This window comes from Aquarana catesbeiana, linkage group LG03 (assembly GCF_042186555.1).
Source record: "Aquarana catesbeiana isolate 2022-GZ linkage group LG03, ASM4218655v1, whole genome shotgun sequence".
NCBI lineage: Eukaryota > Metazoa > Chordata > Amphibia > Anura > Ranidae > Aquarana > Aquarana catesbeiana.
This window is the reverse complement of record NC_133326.1, coordinates 405,051,484-405,076,876: the sequence shown is the minus strand read 5'-3', so window position 1 is coordinate 405,076,876 and position 25,393 is coordinate 405,051,484. Positions and strand designations below refer to the sequence as shown.

The following is a 25,393-nucleotide window of genomic DNA, read 5'->3' as shown; positions in this document are numbered from 1 at the left end:
AACTATATGTTTGTTGTGTGTTCTCACTCACATGTCTAGAATGCCTACATTTTTTAAAAAGATTCTCACCTTTTAGATTTAAGGACAAGGTGTCTTGGCTGACTGCTAGGTATTTTGAACAATGTTGGAGTGAGTCTGTCCTAAGTCTGTCCTCTTAACATGCAATAAAGAAGCCCAGACTCTAAACCTTTAACCCTTTGTTAGAATAGACAAGGTTCAATTCTAGTTACAATTGAAAATTAAGATCTGCCTGCACAGTACAGATAAGGCTAATTATGCCAAACACAGTTGCCTAGTCCTCCCAGAAGCAAAGAAAGCTACCTAATATTTTTTCTTGCTGAAGGGTCCAGAATAGAACATCATAAAAAGGTATTATTATATTTAATGTGTTTAAAACTGTGATCTTATTGTTTGCAATAGTTTGCAATGAATAATCATTACTTTCTGTTTCATTACAAAATCCAACATTTATTGTTTAAAGATTAGTTTAAAGATATCCTTCGTAAATGTTTTCATGTGGTAACTTCTACCATAAATGTTCCCTGATTATTAACCACAAATGTCACAATAATAGTTATTGTGTAATTTTTGCCCACAAGATGTTTATAGATATTTCTCCAACTGGTCTTCGCTATAGAATTCATGGTTCAGTATGTCAATAATGTCCGTGTATTTGTCAGCTAAATGGAATGCCATCTTAACTCAGTATCATTGTGTCACTTGATCCTGGCGATATATCTCCTATTTCAGACTAAACTACAGGATAATTACAATCCTGACAGAATTTAGATTACAGGTAAGTTAATATCTTGGCAGCAATGAAGAATTGTATAAAAAGAAATGGCTATTTTCATGCCACCACAACATAATCTTAATGGGCCTGCCTGCTGGCCAAAACTTTACCTTAACCACTTCACCCCGGGAAGGATTTACCCCCTTCCTGACCAAGCCCTTTTTTGCGATATGACACTGCGTCACTTTAACTGACAATTGCGCACTCATGCGACGTTGTACCCAAACAAAATTGATGTCCTTTTTTTTCCACAAATAGAGCTTTCTTTTGGTGGTATTTGATTGTTTTTTATTTTTTGCCCTATAAACAAAAAAAGAGCGACAATTTTGATTGATTTGCGCAAAAGTTAGTGCGTCTACAAAATAGGGGATAGATTTATGGCATTTTTATTAGTTTTTTTTTATTAGTAATGGCGGCGATCTGCAATTTTTTCTCATGGCTGCAACATTGCAGTGGACAGATTGGACACTTTTGACACTATTTTGGGACCATTGGCATTTATACAATGATCAGTGCTATAAAATTGCACTGATTACTGTGTAAATGTCACTAGCAGGGAAGGGGTTAAACAATAGGGGGCGATCAAGGGGTTAACTGTGTTCCCTCAGCATGTTCTAACTGTAGAGGGGATGGGCTCACTAGAACATGACAGAGATCACTGCTGCCGATCACTGGGAGTAGTAGATCCCTGCCATGTTGCTAGGCAGAACAGGGAAATGCCTTGTTTACATAGGCATTTCCCCATTCTGCCTCTCTGTGCTACAATTGTGGGCAACCGGTGGACATCGAGTCTGCGGGACCCGCGGGCACGCTCCCGCAGCTTGCGTTGGGCGCATGCTCATTAGCCATGCATGACGCAGTGACGTACGGTACGTTGTTTTGCGCACCTTGTTTTCAGACAATTCATTTCCATAAAAACATATTTTATGTTTGTTATTTAATGGTTAGAGCCTCCCTTGTGTAGACTTGCAAAAGCCCTGAGACTGCTGCTGGGTGGCAGCATCTTGGAAATGATCTCAACAACCCTGAAAGACTCAGAGCTGTCATTTAAGTGACACTGTATTGTATTCCCTTTCACTCCTCCTTTGGCAGCTACATAAAAGCTTATGCAGGGTAGTGAGAGTGGGGGGGGGGGGGGGGGTTTGAATTGCAGGACACTAATGAGTAATTGGACACTCCTACAAGAGGACAGGGTTATGATATTTAAGGAAGGAGGGGGCTGCACAAGAGAATTGACTCTCCTAGAGTAATCAAATTTTCTGGCAAAAGCACATTGCAAGTAAATAAAAATAGTTTATGAAATGGAACAGCAAGTAGGTATTTAAAAAGCTTGAATTTTCTATACTTTAACCTGCATTTTTTTAAGTTGGTGAAGGGGGTATCTTAATATTGGGAGCTCTGAAATGTAAAACAATTTTAATACTGCTTTGTATGTTTTAACAATAATCAGGGTCCAGATATAAATGTTTTTACAGATTCACAGAACTTTCAACCAAGACTCATATATTTTTCTAATTGGATTCATTAATAAATGAAACAGAAAATAAAGTGTAACAAAAATGTTATATTATATCTCTGAATCAAGAGTCTGAACAGTGTACACAAACACAGATGAGAACTTAGGTTTTTACAGCATAAGTTACAGTTGCTGCTATAATACAAAACAAGTTCAGGCTTTCATTTTACATCTGGGAAATACTTATCCTGTGTTCTTTGAGTAAGCTTTCTGTGGGGACCTAGCATGCTCAAATTCTACAACTGATTAAATAATTGCATAAACAGCATTCACTTCTTCTGAATAAAAAAGTGGAATTATGCTAAACCATCTGCTGAAAAGTTGAAAGAGTTGTTCTGCAATAATGTCACTAGCCTTTGTTCAATGACCACAAAGCATAAAAGTCAACTTTGTGTCACCAAATGTCTTGACAAAACCAAAAATATTACCTTGTAAAAGTAGCAGTGAACGGAAAGACAAGCTGTTCTTGGGGCCCATCAAGTCCACCGATTGCAAGATGCCTACATAAACTACAATAATGGGGGCAAATACAAGACCAGTCTTCCTGCACTAGGAAACAGAGCAGCAGTGACTGATCTTTATTAAAGTGGGAGTCCGGCGACCAATCTTTTTTTTTTTTTTTTTTTTTTTTTTAGGTCATTGAGACACTTTGCTAATCCCAAAATAATACTCACAGTTTGGGTGTAATATTTCCACCTCTGTCTGTTTTCGTACTGAAGAATAACTTTAAAAATGTGATGCTGGCTGTTTCCATCTTGCTTGTGGGCATGTGAAGCCCACAAGCATTGATTTCCTGGATGTGGTGAATGCTGTTCATTCACAGCTTGTTCACAAGCATGATCATTGTTCCCGCACTGAATCTTGGGAAGCCTGACACTAAGCTCCCAGGAGACAGTGCGGCGCCGGGGAAAGGCAATAAACATGCCTACTCCCATGGGAGGAGAGACAGGAAGTGCCACAATAAAGTACAATATAAAGGTAATTACAGCTATAAAAAAATGTTTCTTGCGGCATTTGAACATCTATGCAATTAACTGAAGGGGGTAAGATTAATTCAAAAATTTGAGTGGAACCCCGAATTTACTGCACAATAGAGTCAAATAGAGTCAAATACATGAGTTGCTACATGGTAAATGACTCTACAAATTTGGAAGAAATAGGCACAGGAAACAAAGATTCCAATAACAATACAAATGGCACCTCTATTTAGATAATATTTGTTTAGCCCGGTTTTAGGTAGAGGAAGGCTGGAACAGAAAGCAAGGGGAAATCTCTCAAAAGGAGCCCAGGACAGCAATAAAACCTGACATGGGTTCCAACTTTTCCCCACTCTATCCAAAAAGAACAAAATAGGTTTTAGGTATAGATACATTTTAACTACAATGTTGCTTACATGATTCGATCATTGTTTGTTAGCAGTACCTTTTCTTACATTTCATTTCATGTTAAATTCCTACCAGAGAATATATAATTCTACCACACTGCAAGCTATTGAATTCCAGCTGAAATTTTTAAAAAGGGTATTTAAAAACCCAACTCCAGACTTTCCATATTGTTTGTACAAAAACCTACCTGTAAAGGTACAGTTCAATATGACCTGTGATCTACAAACAACAATCAATGAGCCAAATTTTTCTTACCATCATTTAAGCCAAAAAGTTTGTTACTGGCATTACATTTAAGCTGTTTGCTATACAGAAATTGACAAAAAAACATTACCATCATTTTAAGTAGAAATTATTCACACATGCAGCAGTAAATGTTCTTTCTGAAAGTACTTTGTTTTATCACATACTTTTCTTACATTGCATAGATTATTTTATACACTATGGGATTGATTTACTAAAGGCGTATCCACTTTGCACTACTAGTGCACTGCAAGTGCACTTGAAAGTGCAGTTGCTGTAGATCTGAGAGGAAGCTCTGAAATGAGGGAAAGCGCTGATGATTTTATCATCCAATCATGTGCAAGCTAAAATTCTATTTTTAATTTAACTTGCATGTCCCCCTCAGATCTACAGCAACTGCACTTCCAAGTGCATTTGTAGTGCAAAGTGGATTTGCCTTTAGTAAATAACCCCTTATGTTTTTTTTTAAAGTAAATTTTAATCCTTTTGTTTAGAAATTGATTGTCTTTACGTGTTTATGGAAGAGGATTGCTACTTGGCAGGTTTATATATCTAATAAAAACTACATTTTATGATACATGTAATAGCAGAAATAAATGAATGTGGCTTAGGAATATGGTACATACATGAAAATGCAAGCTTTAAGTTTTTGGGGCACTGAGCTCACATAGCAATGAAAAATGACAATGAAAATTGACACAACCACACAGCTAAAATATAATTAATTATTACACAAGAAGAACATGTAGAAACTGTGGAGCACATTTTAACACTAGCAATCCTTTGCTCAGAAAACTTTTCTTTCAAGAACACTATGGACAGAAAGTATATGGAAGAAAGTACATATTTTAAAGTTATATCCTTACCTATGTTTAAAATCTTTGTTTCTTTGGCAAGAAATACAGATGACAAATTGAAAAGGAGAAAAAGAGAGAGAAAATATATTAACATCTACATAATTGATTGAACAGTTCTCATAATGTACACATTGCGGCTAAAAATAGTTTTTAGGATAAGCAGGCAGATCAAAGTTTCCCATTATTTGACATCTAGGCACCTCAGTATCAAAGAAGAACATATCTAAAATGTTAAGTTTTAAAAATGGTAAAATAAGTAGCTAATGGTAGAGTACAGAGGGATAATGGCCTACTAAAATACAAACATCATTTAACAATCTGTTTATCAATAATTTTACCCAAGATTTATACAACTTGCATCTAAGATTCAGTTATCAGTTATGCTTCAGTTAGAAAATGGGTACATCTTGTGTGAAACCTGTGTAAATCTTGGCTGATAACATTATTAAATAGACCCCTTAGTTTGCCAAAGCACTGCCTATCATAATTCTCTCATGCAGCTTATTTACAACCACTTTATGTAATTTAGTATAGCAATTGCAGCACATAATTTCGCAGGATGAAGCTCCAGGTGGGGACAACAGTGTAGCGTGCCTGTGAAATATGGCATGGCCACTTGTAGTCTCAGTTCATAGAGCGTGTGACAGAATGACAACATAAGACCACAACTGGGAGATAGGTACTAAGCACATTTACCCTGTGATAGAAAGTGCTCAAACAAAGGGCCTTTATAGCAGGATCATCAGGTATTCAGTTATTGGATGCTGCAAATTTAGAGATATTGAAAATGGCATTTGATTGGGCTTCCATGCGCATTAAAGCAGAGTTCCACTTAAAAGTGGAACTTCCGCTTATACTCTTTCTCACATTTGGCACCTTTCAGGGGGGAGGGGTTAACGGGTCCCCTTCCCCACTTCCAGAGACTGAGCCGCAGCCCGATCTCCCCCGGAAGTTTGGCCCCCCTCCTCCTTCCCCCACCGCTGAGCCAATTAGAAAGTGCAGCACGCTTTGCGCATGCATAGTAGGGAACCGGCTGTGAAGCCAAAAGGCTTTACTGCCGAGTTACCTTACCAGGAATGGAGGTGGCAGCACCCGGGAGTCATTCCGAAGATCGACTGGGGTGCCGACATCGTGGGCTCCCTGGACAGGTAAGTGTCCTTATATTAAAAGTCAGCAGCTACAATATTTGTAGCTGCTGACTTTTAATTGTTTTCACCCAGGCTGGGCCTCCTCTTTAAAGTGGTGGTAAAACCTTTCCTATACCCAGTGAAGTGCATAGCCTCAGATGATACACAGAGATGAAACAAATCTACCTACATACGTTTTACATGTATATCTGCTGTCTTTCCCTTTCTACAGTCTTTAGAAAGTGCAGATTGTGTTACAAACCTTGTTTCCTCTTTCAGCAGTGGGTGTGGAGTCTGGACTTACACTGTGTGTGAGCTGATTGGAGGAAAAACACACCCCCCTCCACATAGGCAGAGGAACACAGGAACGTGTAGAGCTGTACTATGAATAGACAAGCTCTCTGCTTATCTACCTCTAAGCTCCCTCCCAGACACAAAATTTCAGATGCTGTTATCTCGTGTGTTGGAGAACTTGTCAGAAGTGACTCTGCTGATAACAGAGGAATGGAGCAGCAGGAAGACACAGCACTTAGAGCTTTGGAAAGAGATAGGTAAACACTACAGATATATGTGCCCAGGTTAGATTTCATGAATGGGGTTTAGAACCGTTTTCAGACCCATTTAAACTGTTTCTCATTACGGCAGTTTAAACCAAGAATTGTGCTATAATATTTTATTCCAATTGTACACTTAACAGCGTTTGTTTACTAAAGGCAAAACAGGCTGTTCACTTTGAAAAGGAAATTTCACTTTGCAAGGGGATTTTTCCTTAGCTTAGTGAATGTAGTGAAATTCTGTTGACTTACATCATCCACTAATGTATAAGCAAAAATACTTTTTTTTTAATTTCACTTGCACATGATTGGGTTTTCTTACAAAGTGAATTTTCACAGCTTATTAGCTTTTAGTAATCAACTCCTATGTGTTTGGATTACGGAGAACCAATATTTTTTGAGTAAAGCAGACTGCATTTACCAGATAATAGGCAAGTCACTGCAGGCACCACTGAACTCTTTGGTAACCACAGCTGCTTAATACATGGGTGGCATTATGAACACCAAACACACCCGTTAATGTGCATATTCCATATTAAGTATGTCAAACAAACTGAATGATAGATCAGTGATATCTACAGTATGTGATAACACATTGGGCTTGATCTACTAAAACTGGAGAGTGCAAAATCTGGTGCAGCTATACACAGAAACCAATCAGTTTCCAGGTTGTTTTGTCAAAGCTTTATTGAACAAGCTGAAGTTAGAAACTGATTGACTACCATGCACAGCTGCACCAGATTTTGTACTCTCCAGTTTTAGTAAATGAATGACTCTAGGTCCGCGCACATACATATTTAAATAGTGAAAAGAGCATGATGCAAACAGAGCAAGACAACAGCCGATCAGAGTTCCTATCTTATGTAGTTAATAGTTATGTAGTTAATGGAAACTACCTGTTCTTACTGCATTGTGTATATCATTATTCTTTGTACCACCTAATAAACTGTCTCTTAAAGTGATATTAAAGTCAATGTTATTTTAATAACAAACGTGTTATACATACCTGCTCTGTGCAGTGTTTTTGCACAGAGCAGCCTGATCCTCCTCTTCTTGGATCCCCCACTGGTGCTCTTGGCCCCCCTCCTGCCAAGTGCCTTCAGAGCAAGCAGCTTGCAATGGGGGCACCCAAGCAGGCTTGCTCCTGAACCGTGGCTCTGCATTTCCATTATCAGAAAGGATATTCAGCGCTGACCAAGAAGGACACAAATAAGGTAGACTGCTGGCAGACACTAAAGGTTAATCCAAAACAACACTCCTGAGTGCGGCTTTATGTAAGTGCAATGTATTTCTTCTTTTATACAATAAATGTGACATACAGAGAGCACTAGATCGTGTTGTTATCGCTTTCCATATATACGGTCTTACCATCTCACTGACTCAGATGAGCGCTGGAGCTGCTATCTGTGGATTACTATACCTGGATTGCTGTATCTGTTTATTGACTCCCACTATGTGACCTGTTTCAGGTTAAATCCTTGAGGTGAGAGGCCATCCGTGTGTGGTGGAGGGGTCACTGTCAGCGGATCGGAGATCCCTTTTTCCTGTGTGTGTCACCTGCACTTTTATTCAGCTTTAGTTACACGCACACCAACTGTGATTTTGTGGACATTTATGAATTGCGCAGCACTGTTTATATGTTTCTGCATTTCCATTGACACACAGAGCCGCGGCTCAGCCCCCCTCTCCTTATTAGCTCACTGGCTGCGATTGACAGCAGCAGGAGCCAACGGTTTCCGTTGCTGTCTTAGACAATGAGGAGAGAGAGTGCCCGGAGAGCTTTGGCTCTCGTGCACATTGTTGGAGGAATATCAGACTCAGGTAAGTATTAGGGGGGCTGGGGGGGGGGTTGCTAGACAGATAAGGTTTTTTACTTTTATGCATAGAATGGACTGAATAGGCTTAATGAAGCATGGGCATGTGTCCGTCCCCCTTCCCGCATGTGTAGTTTTAATTTAAAAAAAGAGGGATGGCCTCTTTAAATAATAAAAAAAAGAGTTAAAATGGGGTCATGTAACGCTGCAGCACTGTGTGTCCATCACATGACCGCCGGGAATGTTCTAGAGGGTCACATGACCCATTAGAACATTCCATAAAGGGGATCGTTATATAAAGCTGACCCCGTGGGAATTTCCTCACCAGTTGGTCAGAATCAGCAACAAGCTCCCAACCCCCCACCCTTGTCACGAGCATGTATATGTGGTTTGTCACCTTTTATCTTTGAAGGGGGGACTTGTGTGTATAAATTATTCTGTATTGCTCGAGTCCTGTAAGACTGAGCTGTTGTTGTATTCTATTATTTGCAAGTTGAGAGTTTTTATGGATTAATAAAAATGATTCAAATTTTTTTAAATGTATTTATTATTACACCAATAAACATGCCGCGGCCAATTATATGCCAAACAAAGTTGTTGAGTGTCTTTAATTAATTAAGTGTTATTGTTGAGGTATTCGTGGGGGAGAAGAACCTTCAGCCTTTACAAACACTTTAATTATAACAGTGGCTAATAGATATTGGTGTCCGAAAAAGTCTTGAAAATGAGATGATAACAAAGGAAAAACAATAAAAATAATAAATCTTCAAAGACATAAAATGACATTTAATCCTGAAGAGGGCAACGCAGAATAAACAAGCAACACAAATCATGTACAGCAAGTAAATGTGCTGTACATTTAAAGGATTGTCTTCTGACAAAGATAAATGTCATTCTTAGTCCAGAGGACATTAGCAGAGCTCAAAACATCTGTTCAAAGTGTCACTTTCTCCTTCACTGATGAAGAGGCCAGTAACACATTGCTCTTCAATACACCAAAGGACTCCCCATCTGTAGAAATACCCTTTGTAAGTCTTTCAGTGAAGAAATGTGGTATTTATTGAAGGCCATATTCATATTGTAAAAGAAATACCGTTGTTTTGTTGTAACTTACACTTTTAAACTATATTAGGTGATAAGTTATCTTTTTCAATATTGCTCATGCAAACAGTTTGGAGAAACACATAATTACAATGTTTCACTGTCTAAAAGTATTTTGTGTGTGATGAACTAGAATATTTGTGGTTTTGAGTTGTGTCAGGTCAACTATAAAATTCATATTAATAAAAGCATGCTGCCTGACATTCCAGCTAACTTTTATGTCAAGATGAAAATCTCACCGAAGTTCCAAAATACTGGTGACATTTCTGGAGGGGAAGATGCGTCGTATGAAATTAAAATCTCCCACGAAGAGGCTTCCATCAATTCCAACTGCAAGAGCCACCGGAGTGAATAGCTTGTTACCTTCAGAGAGGCCATTGCAGCTGGGGCAAGAGATACTTCTTCTACGCCCGTTACCCATAATGCTCATGATTACAGCAGGTTGTTGTGAAAGAAACAGATTTTCTCCACTTCCTTTATGCAGAATACCTAGCAAACAACTTTGCAATTAGTATATCAATAAGGAGTGAACAAAATTATTCAGCTTAATGTACATCATCCAAACATCTTTTCCCTTTCCTTCTTATGCTGTTATCCTGGACAATGTCATATGTCTAAATGCACAACTAATACACACACATATATATATATATATATATATATATATATATATATATATATATATATATATATATATATATATATATATTTATTTATTTATAGTTTTACTTGCCAAATTAATCTCTAGTTTAGTTCACTCAGTTGTACCAGACAGCACAGCTAAGTTATCACCTGAATTGTATCTGCCGAAGTTAAGCAATATACAATCTGGTTGCTTCCTATTTCCCAGCCTCTGATTTGACAGTTAAACCAAACTGTACACCCATGTTAAGGACCGTTCTCTGCACAGGTGTTTCATGCAGCTGCATGCAGGCAACCTGTCCAAATAAATGATAGGTGGCTGGCTGCACGGATCTCCAAGTGCTTTCAGGAGTAAACATCTATGCAGGTTCAATTCACAGATCAGCACACAATCTGTCTGTGTTCTGATCTGTGCATCAAACTCACACAGATATACAGTTGGGGATGAACTTGGAGATCCATGCAGGTTTGTGCAACCAGCTGCCTGTCATTTATTTGAAAAAGCTGCCTGCATGCAATTGCATAGAACACCTGTGCATTTCACGTGCCTGAGGAAGGCCCTTTTCACAGGTGCACAGATCGATATGTTCATGTAAATGAGGGCTAAAGGAGCAACAACAAACTAATGAACTCTCTCCTTCTGTTAACATGTTTCATTTCTGCAATACATTTCATGTGACTAGCCCCTAGTATTTCCCCTGCCTTTCGTATTCAGAGGTCTACTGTGCATTGAATTACAAATGGCTAATATCTAGTCAAATGTCATTATTTTTATAGAGAAACTCCACCTATAACTAGTCTAGATCACTGGTTCACAATAAAGACAAAACAGGAAGATCCTGGCAGCAAAAAGAAAAGTAGCAAGAAGTGAGATCGCATGGTGAATTGATTCCTCAATCTGGCATCACTCTGGCACTAATCTGTTTTGGGTTTAACTAGCCTTCTAACTATATTGTGTTCCACCATCAGCTAAGAAACAGACTTCACAATTCAGGAGGACCTCCAGATTCAATCAGTCTTTAGCTTTAATTTAGCTTTGTACTCATATACGGTACGTGGTAAAATCAAGTTAAGAACAGTATAAAAATTCCAAACAGCCTAACGCATATATAAAGCCAAACATTTTTTTTTTCATTATGGAATGAATATGGAATGGGTAAAACTCCTGCAAGGTCTTTTTTTAGCAGTATCTGTCCCATTTGAGAGATGTTTCCTTTACTTCCTGTTCTGTAGAGACAACAAGATATAAATCCCCTTTCAGACAATTGTCAACAGAACAATTGTCCCCTTAGGAAGATTTCCCTTCTATTCCTTTTCTGGTAATAAAATAAAATTCTGGAATCTGGAATTGTCACCAAGACAAATTGAGAGAGCGAAGCTACCCAACAGGGACAAAGACAGCCAGAAAAACAAAAACAAAAAAAACTTAAACTTATTAAAAAAAGGTTTTTGAGTTTACATACATGTTAATCATAAACACAAATTCTACAAAAGCAATCATCCAACCAAATGACCAATTACAATTTTGTAATGATAAGATTGGTAACCAATCTTGGTAACTGGTAACCATCCTGAAATCCTGAAAGTTTATACACAGATGTACGATAGGAATAAAAGCACTTTGAAAATAATGTCCTCCATCAAAACACCGGGGAAGTAAATTAACACCTAAATGTCACTTACAATACAATAAGTATAGCTATATCCACCAGCTACTACTCAAACCTCCATAAAGCCACAATTATACTTGACACCATTACATTAATATGTCATGAGTGAACACTACAATGTCTGACTTTACAGTATTTCAACGGTTAAGACTAGAATAATATAATACTGCACATAATTAGTTGAACTGTCTGTCTAGAGATAAAATTAAAGTGGAGGAATGGTGTTAGCAGTCTGTTAGTTTGGAATTAGCATTGCAAATACAGATACAGAGTTAGTAGTTACAATTTCTATTTTTTTCTATATTTCTAGTTTTAAAAGTGGAAAAGTGGAAGCAAATTGATTAGAGATCATTTCTGCCAAGCCTAGATGTTAAGAGACCCTGTTATCTTTTAAAAAAAAACTGCAATAACAGCACACAAAAGTATTTTAAATGCTTCTTGCAGCATCTTTCCTGTCCATTAACTTTTTTTTCTGCTTGCAAACTGCCTCTGACCTTGGAGACAGAGGTGTATCAAATACTGAAGCATACTAGTCTGTAAATGTTTCACTGCCTGAAGTGTATCTGGATGGAATTGTGCAAATATTTGGTAGATCAAACACTAATACTAAAGAGCAAATTACCAAGAACCCTAGGCTATAATTGTTCAGAATGATAAAAATTCTAAGTCCAAAGGTCCTGTATTAAATTCAGATATTAATTGTGATGGGCTGCTGCTTGTACTAGCACTATTTTCACTGAAACAACTGTTGGTGTAAATATGTGTAAATTGGCATGGACAAATAAAAAAATGCTCATAAGAAGAGAGGAAATATTTATCCCAATTATTGGAACAGTTATAAAAAAAATCCAACCTGTCATATTATTGCTGACCTATTTACTAAGAATGGTTAATTTTGTAACTAGCTAGTTTAAGTTTGGTCAAGCTCCTGAGAAAGCATTATCAACCATTGTTATAAATACCGTAAGTGCTATTTTAAGATTGCTGTTCTTTACTTCAGTGTAACACTAAATGTACGCTACTTCTGCCATACATTGGTCCAAGCTTAACTTCAGCTAATGGAGTATGGGGTAATTTTTCATAGGCAGTATAAATAGAGAGGTTGGGTAAGAGCCAGGAACAAACACTACCTGAGATCTCTGAATCAATGATCCAAGGCTCCTTATTGGCTACCTATGATTATATATATAATGATTATACCATTTATATATTTTATACAGTACATTCATTCTTGTACAATGAGAATGATATGTTTTTTGTTTCCTAGTTAACAATCTTTGCCTAGTTTTGTGATGAAACAAGCCTTAATATCAGTAATTCCTTGGATGCTTTAGACAAGCTGTTGATGTGGATTACAACCCAAGTGCTCACTTATAGAATTTATACTTACCACTTTTTACATTTAATATGTGGTGCTTATCTAATGACCAGCCTCCAAGGTTTGAGGGATCCAACTCATACCCTTGTAATGCTGCTGTCCTCTTTTCCCATAATATAAGGCCAAGGCAAGTTTCATATTCAAAGCCTACAGACACTGATATAAAGAGGGAAGATGTAAAGCATTATGTTTTTCTATGAAGATATAAGAAACATTGCTATAAAACATCGAAAACATAAATAAGAAATGCACACTATAGATATGTAAGATATATTAGCAAAAGTCTAATGCTTTAGGTACCGGATTTAGTGGCGTATAACACGCACAGGCATTTAACAAGCACCCTAATTTTAAGAGGGAAATTTCAGGAAAAAACTTTCGACAGCCCTCTGCACAGTACATGGATGCACTGCACAGAACACGGACCCCCTGCATAGTACACGGACCCCCTGCACAGCACACGAACCCCCTGTATAGCACACGACGGACCCCCTACACAGCACATGGACCCCCTACACAGCACATGGACCCCCTGCACAGCACACAGACTGCCTGAACAGTACACAGACCCCCCTGTACAGTACATGGACCCCCTGCACAGCACATGGACCCCCAGCACAGTACACAGACCCCTTGCACAGCACACAGCACACAGCCCCCTGCACAGCACATGACAACCTTCACAGCACACGGACCCCATGCACAGCACACAGACCCCCTGCACAGTACATTATGCAGACCCCTTTCCCTGCACAGTACACAGACTCCTTTAATTATAATGCCCCCCAGCACTCCCAGGAGACCCCCAGTCTCTTGGGAGATCGCTATCAGCATACTCTAAAGTAGAGAAAACATCACTGTCAGCCCCTTCTCATGCACCGCTCCTCCTTGGTGACTCACATTGTAAATCATTACTGACAGCCCTTTCTCAAACAACATTCCTCCTGTGTCACTCTCAATGTAAATGAAAGCCTGTAATACCTCAATTAACGCTGCTCTCTCGTGGACCCAGTCATGTGACTCTCCTCTGTTGTTTCATTGATAGTCACATGACCGATCTCCTCCTCCAATCAAAAGCTACACTCAGGGAGGAGGCGGAGCGGGAGGAGGAGAGCAGCCAGAACGAGTGACGTTACTTGAGGTATTACAGGCTTCCATTTACATTGAGAGTGACACAGGAGGAACGTTGTATGAGAAAGGGCTGTCAGTAATGTTTTCTTAACTCTAAAGTATAGCAGCACTGTCCCAGGGCCCAATCCCCCCCCCCCCGTAAGCAAAAAAAATAAAAATATCGGCGTACAACACGCAGACAGGGTTTACCCCCTGTTTTCAGGGGAAAAAAGTGAGTGTTATATGCCGATACATACGGTAATTATTAAAAATTACTAAATATATATGGTTTTTGATAAAGCGGTATTAAAATGTAGGCTAATACATAAGTGAAAACATTTTGAATAGCATAGAACATACCATATAATTCAGAACACTTTGAATAATAGAGGCCTGTCTGTACATTTTTTTTCTTCTGTACGCTTATGGTTTAATAGTTCATCTTTTTTCTATCGCTTAGAACATTTGCAGCATGTTGATAAATGATTCTATCTGTTCTTTGTACTTTTGTATTCTTTACAAGCTGATGCTCTGAATTCAAGATTTGTAAAGAGATCTAATAGCAATTTCAGAGGTTTTAACATCATAAATATATATCTTAATTCATTTTGCTTTCCAATTAATTTGTAAGGCTATAATTTGGAGATGCTCTTTTCCCAAAGGTCTTAAGTGGAATTTTACAATAATATCTTGTTAGCAATGTCAGGTTGGAATAAGCCATGAACAGCTTTGTTGTGTTGATAATAATAAAATTAGACATGAGTGAGAGACTAATAAGGAATTTTCAATAATTAGGGTGATGATTAAAAAAACTCGTCAGTGCTTGCAAATTGTCACTTGCTCATTTTGTCATAGCTTGGACTTTGCTCAGGAAAAATAAAACTGCTAACTGAATTCTAAACATGGCAACTTTCCAGAGAATGAATACCGGCACTAGAGATAGTCCATGGCAAAAATAAAAATGAATGTGGGACTGTGGCTACAGTGCAAACTAACTGATAATTGGTTGGCACCATTTTGTTTTTTATATAAACAAACATACTAGGGTTAACTTAACCCCACTGTATAACCCATGGTATGACATTAAAGCATTACCATGAGCAACCACTGTGGATGTATTTGTATTTGTACTAAAACAACAAAGTAGCAGACAGCAGTTTGTAGTAAAAGGGACATACTCTGGACACTATCACACACATCGAAACAAAAACTGTGGATATATTTTTACTAACTACTGTGCTAAATATTCTATAACCTCCATTAATATAAAACTGATAGACTTTCTTCTATTTCTAAAAAGTAAGTATATTTTTTAAAGTCTGTTTAACCCAGCTGCATAATCAACCTGTTACATCTCAAGAAGAGTTGGGTAAAAGATATCCTCCCAGGGGGACACAGGCAGCCAAAAATAATCTGATAGGGATAATTGAATGTTTTGGGTATGCATACACTTTAGGGTTGAAAAAAGATTGAAGTTAAGTTCAACTTCAGCTTTGGTCATTGAATGTCCAATTGTGTAAAACCAATTCTTTGGTTTATGTTGGAGACAATAGCCCATATAGCAAGCAATTATGCTGCACATTTTAAAATCACTTGCTAAGCTATTACTAGACTTGCCAGCCTTCACAAGTTTATTGCACAATTGCAGAAAGTCCTCATTGCATGACTCCAGATCAACTTTCTTTGCAAACATCTGGCAAGTCTGCTGCAAGTTCTGGTTTAGTTAAGTTGTGCAATAGTCATCCCACCACAGGGGTCACTGTGGCTGAATGTTCATGATGTAGACTTGTGAAGCTCTTGCTGTAGACTCGCCACTGCAATTTTGCTCTTAACAGAGATGTACAAATTTGCTACAAATTGGAAAAGTGTCAACTAGAACTTGTGCTTCAAGTGCTCTGCAAGTGTACAACTTGCCAGTGGAAATGTACAGCAAGTTAACAGACTTACAAATTTGTGGCAAGTTATCCCTGCTATCTGGCTTGAAAATGAGATTACAAAGACATTGGAGTGATATTAAGCAATACTAGTATAAGTAAATAGATACAAACAATCCTGTAATAGTACATTTTCCTGCATAAGGTCATCAGGTACATGACCTTTAAGGAATGCCATTGGCCAAGTAAAGAAAACAGACTGGATGATTAAACACATCACTGTCTATTTCTCTTATTTCCATGATATACAATGATTTGTATGGATTTCTTTTGACAATCTTGTATATGAGCATTCATTTTCTCTGAGTTTAGTTATATCTTTTTATCTATTATATAGTTACATAGTTACATAGTAGGTGAGGTTGAAAAAAGACACAAGTCCATCAAGTCCAACCTATGTGTGTGATTATATGTCAGTATTACATTGTATATCCCTGTATGTTGTGGTCATTCGGGTGCTTATCTAATAGTTTCTTGAAGCTATCAATGCTCCCCGCTGAGACCACCGCCTGTGGAAGGGAATTCCACATCCTTGCCGCTATAATATATTATATATTATAATATGTGTCATAATAGTTACCTTTAGCTAGTGCTACTGCCTTTGTGGCAATGTCTCATAGCAACCACGAAACATAGTGAATTGGTCTGGGAATGTGATGGTGCTGTCAGAGTACCTCAATGCTGTGTGCTGCTAACTATATATATCATTGCACCTTTATTACTGAACACTTTTAAAATAAGTATAAAGATTCCCAACATCTAAACATAGAAAGGTAAGCTAGTATCATGTGCATACTTATTAGAGACATCTTATTAGGCAGAATTATGTATTGATCATGATATTCACTTGTCAGGTGGGTATATGACATCATGATGATGTAATTGGTGGGTTGCAATTCTTTTGTGATTAGTTTACAAGGCGTCTTGGTGACTTTGTACATGACTTATTGCGATTTTGAACAGTGCAAACCTTTGTACATTTTATGCATTCATTTTAAATATCTGATGTAAGGAGTTTATAGGACGAAAGTTTATTTATTCTCACTGGTAGCTTTAAGAAACTTCACAACACTAGCATTTTCTCACAACAGGCTCTGTGTGAGAGAAAGGGAAAAGGGGATCCAGCATTAAAGGATGTTCCAGGATCACACCAAATTAAACACAAATATACCAATATCAATGCAAAGGCAGGATTTGCCACCTAGAACTGATTAAATTGATAAATGCCTAATATTTTCAAACATCACTGTGAAACTGAGCTGCAACTAAAAAGACCTCAAAATCTAAAAAAAATCAGATTTAGCTATTCTAGAGCCAGTAATTATGATTTCAGAGAAAACATGTTTCCTTAATAGGTTAGGGTGGTAATGATAGCAACCAACAACTCAATATATTTCTATTTCAATATCCTACATGCATCATGGACCATCGCAGACTAATATATAAAGCATTGATCCTGATGGACCATTTATCAAGACGGATATTAAAATGGTAGTATATAGAGGGTTGCTGGTTTGATTAGTTTGGACATAGCAGCCACAATTCTCTTCTTTTCAGTGTACCCCTCTTGCTCTCCATGTTCATGATGTTGTAAAAATATTGTAAATTCTACAATATAAAACTATACAGAGCAAACCAAACTCACCTACAGCATCTGACAGTCCATACACCCTCTGACCGTAAGCATCACTTTTATCCCAGACAAATGTATAAGCTAAATTTGGTGAAGCCTGGAAGGTCTTCTGGAACAGATGTCCTTCAACAGCCACCATCAAATGGACTTTGATGAGATTAACAGGAACCACAGACTGGGTCATTGTGATTTTTAACAGGGACTTGTATCCAGGGGTTCGAGAACTCAAATAGCAAAGTCTTAGGTTTGAGCCTGGCATCTCTATCTCTTCATGGAGAACCTAAGAAAAAAAGAGAACATTCAATATGAAGCTTCTCAAAAAAACAACACTTTTTACATTACTATTCATATACTGAAACAAGTGTATAAGCTGTGCCACAATTAAAATATCACACTAATACAGGCTCACTTGCTTTCGCTTGTAAAAGCTGATTTGTATTTAAATTAAATGACATTTGTCATAACGGCTACTGATTTTCTCAAATAGTTGTTTTCATTCTCTGCAGTTTTGTTTCCTAAAGTGAAATTCTATCTTTTTACCTATCAGACTTTAAGTATTTTAAGTCTTTTAATAATTCTCTGTCTGCAATATTTTTATTGTACACATACAGTATTCAGTCACCCCTTCACATACGTCTTCATTTCTGAGTCTAATGTAAGCTACACTGTGAATAACTCTCAGTGATGATCAAGTTGTGGTCATTCCAGCTGCCATTTGTTTCTTTATACATGCCCTGGCATGTCATTTGATAAAATACATCCTGAATAGAGGCATGTTCACCAAATGCTAAATGACAGCTTAAGATGTGATTTTCTACCAGCTCCATGGCTAGCGAGTTTCACCGGAGAACTAAAAATTTGGGTTTCAAAATCTCACACTTATTTCCAAATCACGCTGAAGCTTAACTAAAACTGTTTAAATAACAAAAAACAAAGAGAACAAATGGAGAGAAAAAGGAGCTAGATAGTTAACTGTGTGAGAGCCTGAATTAAATGATTGTAGCCCTTCCTTCAAAACAGGATATTATGAGAGCTATGAAAACAAATGAGCGACTCTACTCATCTAAGATCTAAGATTCTACTCATTCATGTGCATATTCAGTATAAAACTGAAGCAAGTTGAAGCATTTAGTTAAAATTAAATATAAAGCAATATTTTTTAGCTGAAAACTAGGGATGAGCCGAACACCCCCCGGTTCGGTTCGCACCAGAACCTGCGAACGGACCGAAAGTTCGCACGAACGTTAGAACCCCATTGACGTCTATGGGACTCGAACGTTCGAAATCAAAAGTGCTCATTTTAAAGGCTAATTTGCATGGTATTGTCCTAAAAAGGGTTTGGGGACCCGGGTCCTACCCCAGGGGACATGTATCAATGCAAAAAAAACTTTTAAAAACGGCCGTTTTTTCGGGAGCAGTGATTTTAATGATGCTTAAAGTAAAAAAAAAAAAAGTGAAATATTCCTTTAAATATCGTACCTGAGGGGTGTCTATAGTATGCCTGTAAAGTGACGCGTGTTTCCCGTGTTTAGAACAGTCCCTGCACCAAATGTCATTTTTAAAGGAAAAAATCTCATTTAAAACTGCTTGCGGGTTTAATGTAATGTCGGGTCCTGGCAATATGGATGAAAATCAGTGAGACAAACGGCATGGGTACCCCCCAGTCCATTACCAGGCCCTTTGGGTCTTGTATGGATATTAAGGGGAACCCCGCACCCAAATTAAAATAAGGAAAGGTGTGGGGCCACCAGGCCCTATATACTCTGAACAGCAGTATACAGGCTGTAGGTTTGTTGTTAAGTAGAATCTCTTTGTAATTTTGAACGGGTACATTTTTAACGTGTTTAGCTCCAGCCAAAAAATCTTTTTTAAGCTTTTTGGAAAACATAGGGAAGGGTTATCACCCCTGTGACATTTGTTTTGCTGTCTTTCCTCCTCTTCAGAAGATTTCACCTCACTTTTTGTCCCAATGGATTGGAAAGCATCAGTGGAAAGGAGAAATGTTTTTCCCATATTAACTCTTACAGGAGAGAATTTCCCTTCCTAGGGGTAGATTTATTCTCACTTCCTGTTGTCTCCTTCCGTTTGCAAGTAGGAGTCGTTTGTAAGTTAGTTGTTTGAAAGTAGGGTCCTGCCCTATATACTCAGCAGAAATTTGGGCCTTAGGTGTTGCTGTGGCCACAACACTGTAAGCCCTCACAGGGCTCTGCTGTGAAATATTAGATCAAGAATTGTAATTACATGCCCCTGTTGAACAGGAGCTGAAAAATTAGGCCTTAGGCACTGGTGCTGGTGCCACAACACTGCAACCCCTCATAGACACTCTAGTTGGAATGCAGGAACGAGCCCTGCTGCAAAGTATTGCATCAAAAATTGTAATTACACGCCCCTGTTAAACAAGGGCTGAAAAATTGGGCCTTAGGCACTGGTGCTGGTGCCACAACACTGCAACCCCTCACAGACACTCTAGTTGGAATGCAGGAACGAGCCCTGCTGCAAAGTATTACATCAAAAATCGTAATTACACGCCCCTGTTAAACAGGGGCTGAAAAATTGTGCCTTAGGCACTGGTGGTGGCACCCAGAACCAAAAATGTTCTTACAAGCTATCAGCGTGATGATTGAGGAGGAAGAGGATAATTACTCAGGGATAGTCACTCAGCATCAGCATAGGCAGTCTTTGAAGGGATCTGAGATTTCAAAAAAAATTATTCGGTTACATCAGCATCAGGTGCTTGGTAGCTGGTGGTGATCCAAGACTCATTCATTTTTATGAAGGTCAGTCGATCGACCGAGTCAGTGGACAGACGCACCCTGTGATCGGTTACCACGCCTCCAGCAGCACTGAATGTGCGTTCCGAAAGAACGCTGGATGCAGGACAGGCCAGTAGCTCAATTGCATACTGTGCAAGCTCTGGCCAGTGATCCATCCTCAAGACCCAGTAACCCAGAGGATTTTCGGTGGGAAAGGTGTCCAAGTCTGATCTTGCCCCTAGGTATTCCTGCACCATGTAAAACAGACGCTGGCAATGGTTGCTGGAACCGATCATACCTTGGGGCTGCGGACCAAAAAATTGTCTGAACGCATCGGTCAGACGGCCACCTTCTCCACCGCTCCTTCTTTGACTGACCGAAGCCTCAGCAACACGTTGTCCAGAAACAGGAGTTTGTAACCTCCCAGTCTCTGGGAACGCGTTGCACAGACCTTTCTGCAAGGCCTCCCGAAGATGTTTCATCCTCTGCTCCCTCTGCGATGGTAAGATAAGGTCCGCAACCTTACCCTTGTAACGTGGATCAAGGAGGGTTGCCAGCCAGTATTGGTCCTTCTCCTTGATACCACGAATACGAGGATCCTTACGCAGGCTTTGCAGGATCAGGGAGGCCATGCAGCGTAGGTTTGCTGAGGCATTCGGTCCGGAGTCCTCTGGGTCACTAAGGACGACATGGTCTGCAGCCACCTCCTCCCAGCCACGTACAAGTCCATGTGTTTCTTGGGACTGATCCCTTAAAGACTGCTGCTGATGCTGAGTGCCAGGCTCCACCTCCATACTGACACAATCTTCCTCCTCCTCCTCCTCCTCTTCCTCCTCGTCCTCTTCCTGTGTGATCGGCGGGCACGCAGGAACACTGTCTGGATAAAGGGGGCCTTGAGAGCTAAGGAAGTCCTCCTCTTCCTGCCTCTGTTCTGCCTCAAGTGTCATGTCCATTATTCCACGCAGCGTGTGCTCCAACAGGTGGACAAGGGGGACAGTGTCACTGATGCATGCACTGTCACTGCTCACCATCCTCGTGGCCTCCTCAAATGGTGACAGTGCATGCATCCCTGATCATGGCCCACTGGCGTGGGGAAAAAAAAACAAGCTCCCCTGACCCTGTCCTGGTGCCATAGTCGCACAGGTACTCATTGATGGCCCTCTGCTGCGTGTGCAGCCACTGCAGCATGGCCAACGTTGAGTTCCACCTGGTGGGCATGTCACAGATTAGGCGGTTCTTGGGCAGGTTAAACTCCTTTTGGAGGTCCATCAGCCGAGCACTGGCATTATATGACCGGCGGAAATGCACACAGACTTTCCTGGCCTGCCTCAGGACATCCTGTAAGCCCGGGTACCTGCCCAAGAACCGCTGCACCACCAAGTTAAGGACGTGAGCCAAACAGGGCACATGGGTCATTTGTCCCTGTCGGAGGGCAGAGAGGAGGTTGGTGCCATTGTCGCAAACCACCATTCCTGCCTTAAGTTGGCGTGGCGTCAACCACCTCTGAACCTGCCCCTGCAGAGCTGACAGAACCTCTGCCCCAGTGTGGCTCCTGTCCCCCAAGCACACCAGCTCAAGCACCGCATGGCATCTTTTGGCCTGCGTACTTGCGTAGCCCCTTGAACGACTACGGAGCACCGCTGGTTCCGAGGAAGAGGCCATGGAGGAAGAAGAAGAGGAGGGGGTGGAGGAGAGAGGTGTGTCACAATCATTAGCATTTTGGAGGCGTGGTGGCGGAACAACCTCCAACACTACTGCACCTTGTCCTGCATCCTTCCCAGCTGCCAGCAGAGTCACCCAATGCGCCGTGAAACTTAGGTAACGTCCCTGTCCATGCCTGCTGGACCATGAGTCAGCGGTAATATGCACCTTACCGCTGACCGCCCTGTCCAGCGAGGCATGGACATTGCCTTCCACATGCTGGTAGAGAGCCGGAATCGCCTTCCGTGAGAAAAAGTGGCGTTTGGGTACCTGCCACTGAGGAACCGCACATTCCACAAACTCACGGAAGGGGGCAGAGTCTACCAACTGAAAAGGCAGCAGTTGAAGTGCTAGCAATTTTGCCAAGCTAGCATTCAACCGTTGGGCATGTGGATGGCTGGGAGCAAACTTCTTTCGGCGGTGCAGCAGCTGGGGCAGGGAAATTTGCCTGGTACAATCTGACGTCGGTGTACCAAAATCAGATTGCCCACAAGTACGTGGCTGTGACACACCTAATTCTACACCTTCATTCCTCTCAGTGCAGGTCTCAGAGAGGACTGAAGGTCTAGTGGGGTTGGAAATCTCAGCTGATGAGGAGCAAGCAGAGGTCCTCTTTGTTCTTTGGTGTGGGTCTTTTAGATACGCTTGCCAACGAACTGCATGGCAGGTCAACATATGTCTGGTCAAGCATGTGGTACCCAAGCGGGAGATGTTTTGGCCACGCGAGATACGCTTGAGACATATGTTGCAAATAGCAGCGGTGCGATCTGATGCACTCGTCTCAAAAAAGGCCCACACCAAAGAACTTTTTGAATAACGCGCAGAGACTGCAGCGCCCTGCACATGTGGAGCTTTGGGGTGTGATGCAGTCAATGTGCTGCCCTTAGGCTGGCCCCTGGAGGGCATCCTGCCTCGTTGGTGATGTGCCGCCTCCTCCTCCTCTCTCCTATCAGGCACCCACGTTGAGTCAGTGACCTCATCATCCCCTCCCTCCTCATCACTGGAGCAAACCTGGCAGTATGCTGCAGCAGGGGGAGCATGACTGCCAGATTGCTGTCCTTCTTGGGCGCCCCCTCTGTCCGTGCTCGTGTTACTGCCTTCATCGAGCTCAGTATCATCATCAGAGCCTTCCAAATGCTGGGCATCCTCCTGGAGCATGTACCCAACACTGTGGTCAAACAGTTCGAGTGACTCCTCAGGAGGACATGGTGGGGCTAGGGAAGGAGTCACTGATGACATTAAGCCGAGGGAAGAGGCCGCTGCTTTGCCAGACAAAGTACCCTGGGCATGGGTGAGAGAGGATGAGGAGGATGAGGACGGCTTGGTCATCCACTCGACCAAGTCTTCCGCATGTTGCGGCTCAACATGGCCAGCTGCCGAAAAAAAGGCCAAGCGTGTCCCATGGCCACGTGCTGATGAGGATGCACCGTCTCCACGACCAGCACTAGACACAGAGCCTGCTTGCCCTCTCTTATTGGCTTGTGACTGTCTGCCTCTCCTTCTTGGCCTTCCAGACATACTAATGGCCTGTAGCTGCACTAAGCTGGGATATATATATATATATATATATATATATATATATATATATATATATGTACTGATACTGCAGCTAGCAAAATCAACTGCCTGCCTGTAGTATGAGAACACCACCAACCTTCTACAGGTAGCTTTAGCTGAACACTGTGAGGTGGACGCACCCCACTAACTTGTAGGTTTAGCTGAACACTGTGAGCAGGACGCACCCCACTAACTTGTAGGTTTAGCAGAACACTGTGAGCAGGACGCACTGCACTAACTGTAAATAGTCTAGCTGCCTGACTGTGGTACTAATAGGATCAAAAGAACACCAGCAATTTTCTTCAGGTAGCTGTATTTACTGTAACAAGACAAGCCTGCCTGTTAGTAAGAAGATAACAGAAACGGATCTAGCTGAACACTGTGAGCAGGACGCACCCCACTAGCTTGAAGGTTTAGCTGAACACTGTGAGGTGGACGCACCCCACTAACTTGTAGGTTTAGCTGAACACTGTGAGCAGGACGCACCCCACTTACTTGTAGGTTTAGCAGAACACTGTGGGCAGGACGCACTGCACTAACTGTAAATAGTCTAGCTGCCTGACTGTGGTACTAATAGGATCAAAAGAGCACCAGTAATTTTCTTTAAAATACTGTAACAAGACAAGCCTGCCTGTCAGTAAGAAGATAACAGGAACGGATCTAGCTGAACACTGTGAGCAGGACGCACTGCACTAAATGTAAATAGTCTAGCTGCCTGACTGTGGTACTAATAGGATCAAAAGAACACCAGTAATTTTCTTCAAAATACTGTAACAAGACAAGCCTGCCTGTCAGTAGGAATATAACAGGAACGGATCTAGCTGAACACTGTGAGCAGGACGCACTGCACTAAATGTAAATAGTCTAGAAGATAACAGGAACGGATCTAGCTAAACTGAATACAGTGTATATATATATATATGCAACACCTGGGATGCATATATATACACAATACACTTTAAGTGCAGCTAACTGACTGACTGTCCTGCCTAATCTAGCTAACTCAAATGAAATGACACTGTCTCTCTCTCTCTCTAAGCACACCGGAACACACTGCACAGGGCCGCCGTGCAGGCGGCCTTATATAGTGTGGGGCGTGTACTAAATCCCCTGAGCCATAATTGGCCAAAGCCTCCTTGGCTTTGGCCAATTATGGCTCTCTGTTAAGGCGGCGCTGTGATTGGCCAAGCATGCGGGTCATAGTGCATGCTTGGCCAATCATCAGCAAGCAATGCACTGCGATGCCGCAGTGAATTATGGGCCGTGACGCGCCACACGAATTTGGCGCGAACGGCCCATATCGTTCGCAATTCGGCGAACGATCGAACAGCCGATGTTCGAGTCGAACATGGGTTCGACTCGAACACGAAGCTCATCCCTACTGAAAACATATATTTAATAAAATCAGATGTTTCTTGCTTGTACTTGGAATTTTTATTTACAGAATCATATATCTATTTTACAAAAACAGAAATTAACTAACTCACATAATTCCCTTCCTTTTTCTGGTGAGTGCTTTTATATTGTCATAAATTAATGTAATCATCACCACCAAGGTCAGGACCATCTTTAACGCAGGGCAAAAGGGGCAGCTGCCCTGGGCCCTGTCATTGTCAGGAGGCCCG

General features: G+C 40.6%; 1 protein-coding gene across 6 annotated transcripts in view; it reads right to left on the bottom strand.

The window, feature by feature from the left end:
* The window catches only part of TENM2 (teneurin transmembrane protein 2), a 2,056,834-nt gene that overhangs the window by 119,266 nt on the left and 1,912,175 nt on the right, over nt 1–25,393 (bottom strand). For all 6 annotated transcript variants that reach the window (XM_073620699.1, XM_073620701.1, XM_073620700.1 and 3 more), the window contains 4 exons: nt 17,770–18,037; nt 13,093–13,236; nt 9,630–9,879; nt 4,804–4,824 (listed from right to left, as the gene is read on the bottom strand). In XM_073620699.1, coding sequence (XP_073476800.1) covers nt 4,804–4,824; nt 9,630–9,879; nt 13,093–13,236; nt 17,770–18,037 — 683 coding nt within the window. The remainder of the gene's footprint in view (nt 1–4,803; nt 4,825–9,629; nt 9,880–13,092; nt 13,237–17,769; nt 18,038–25,393) is intronic.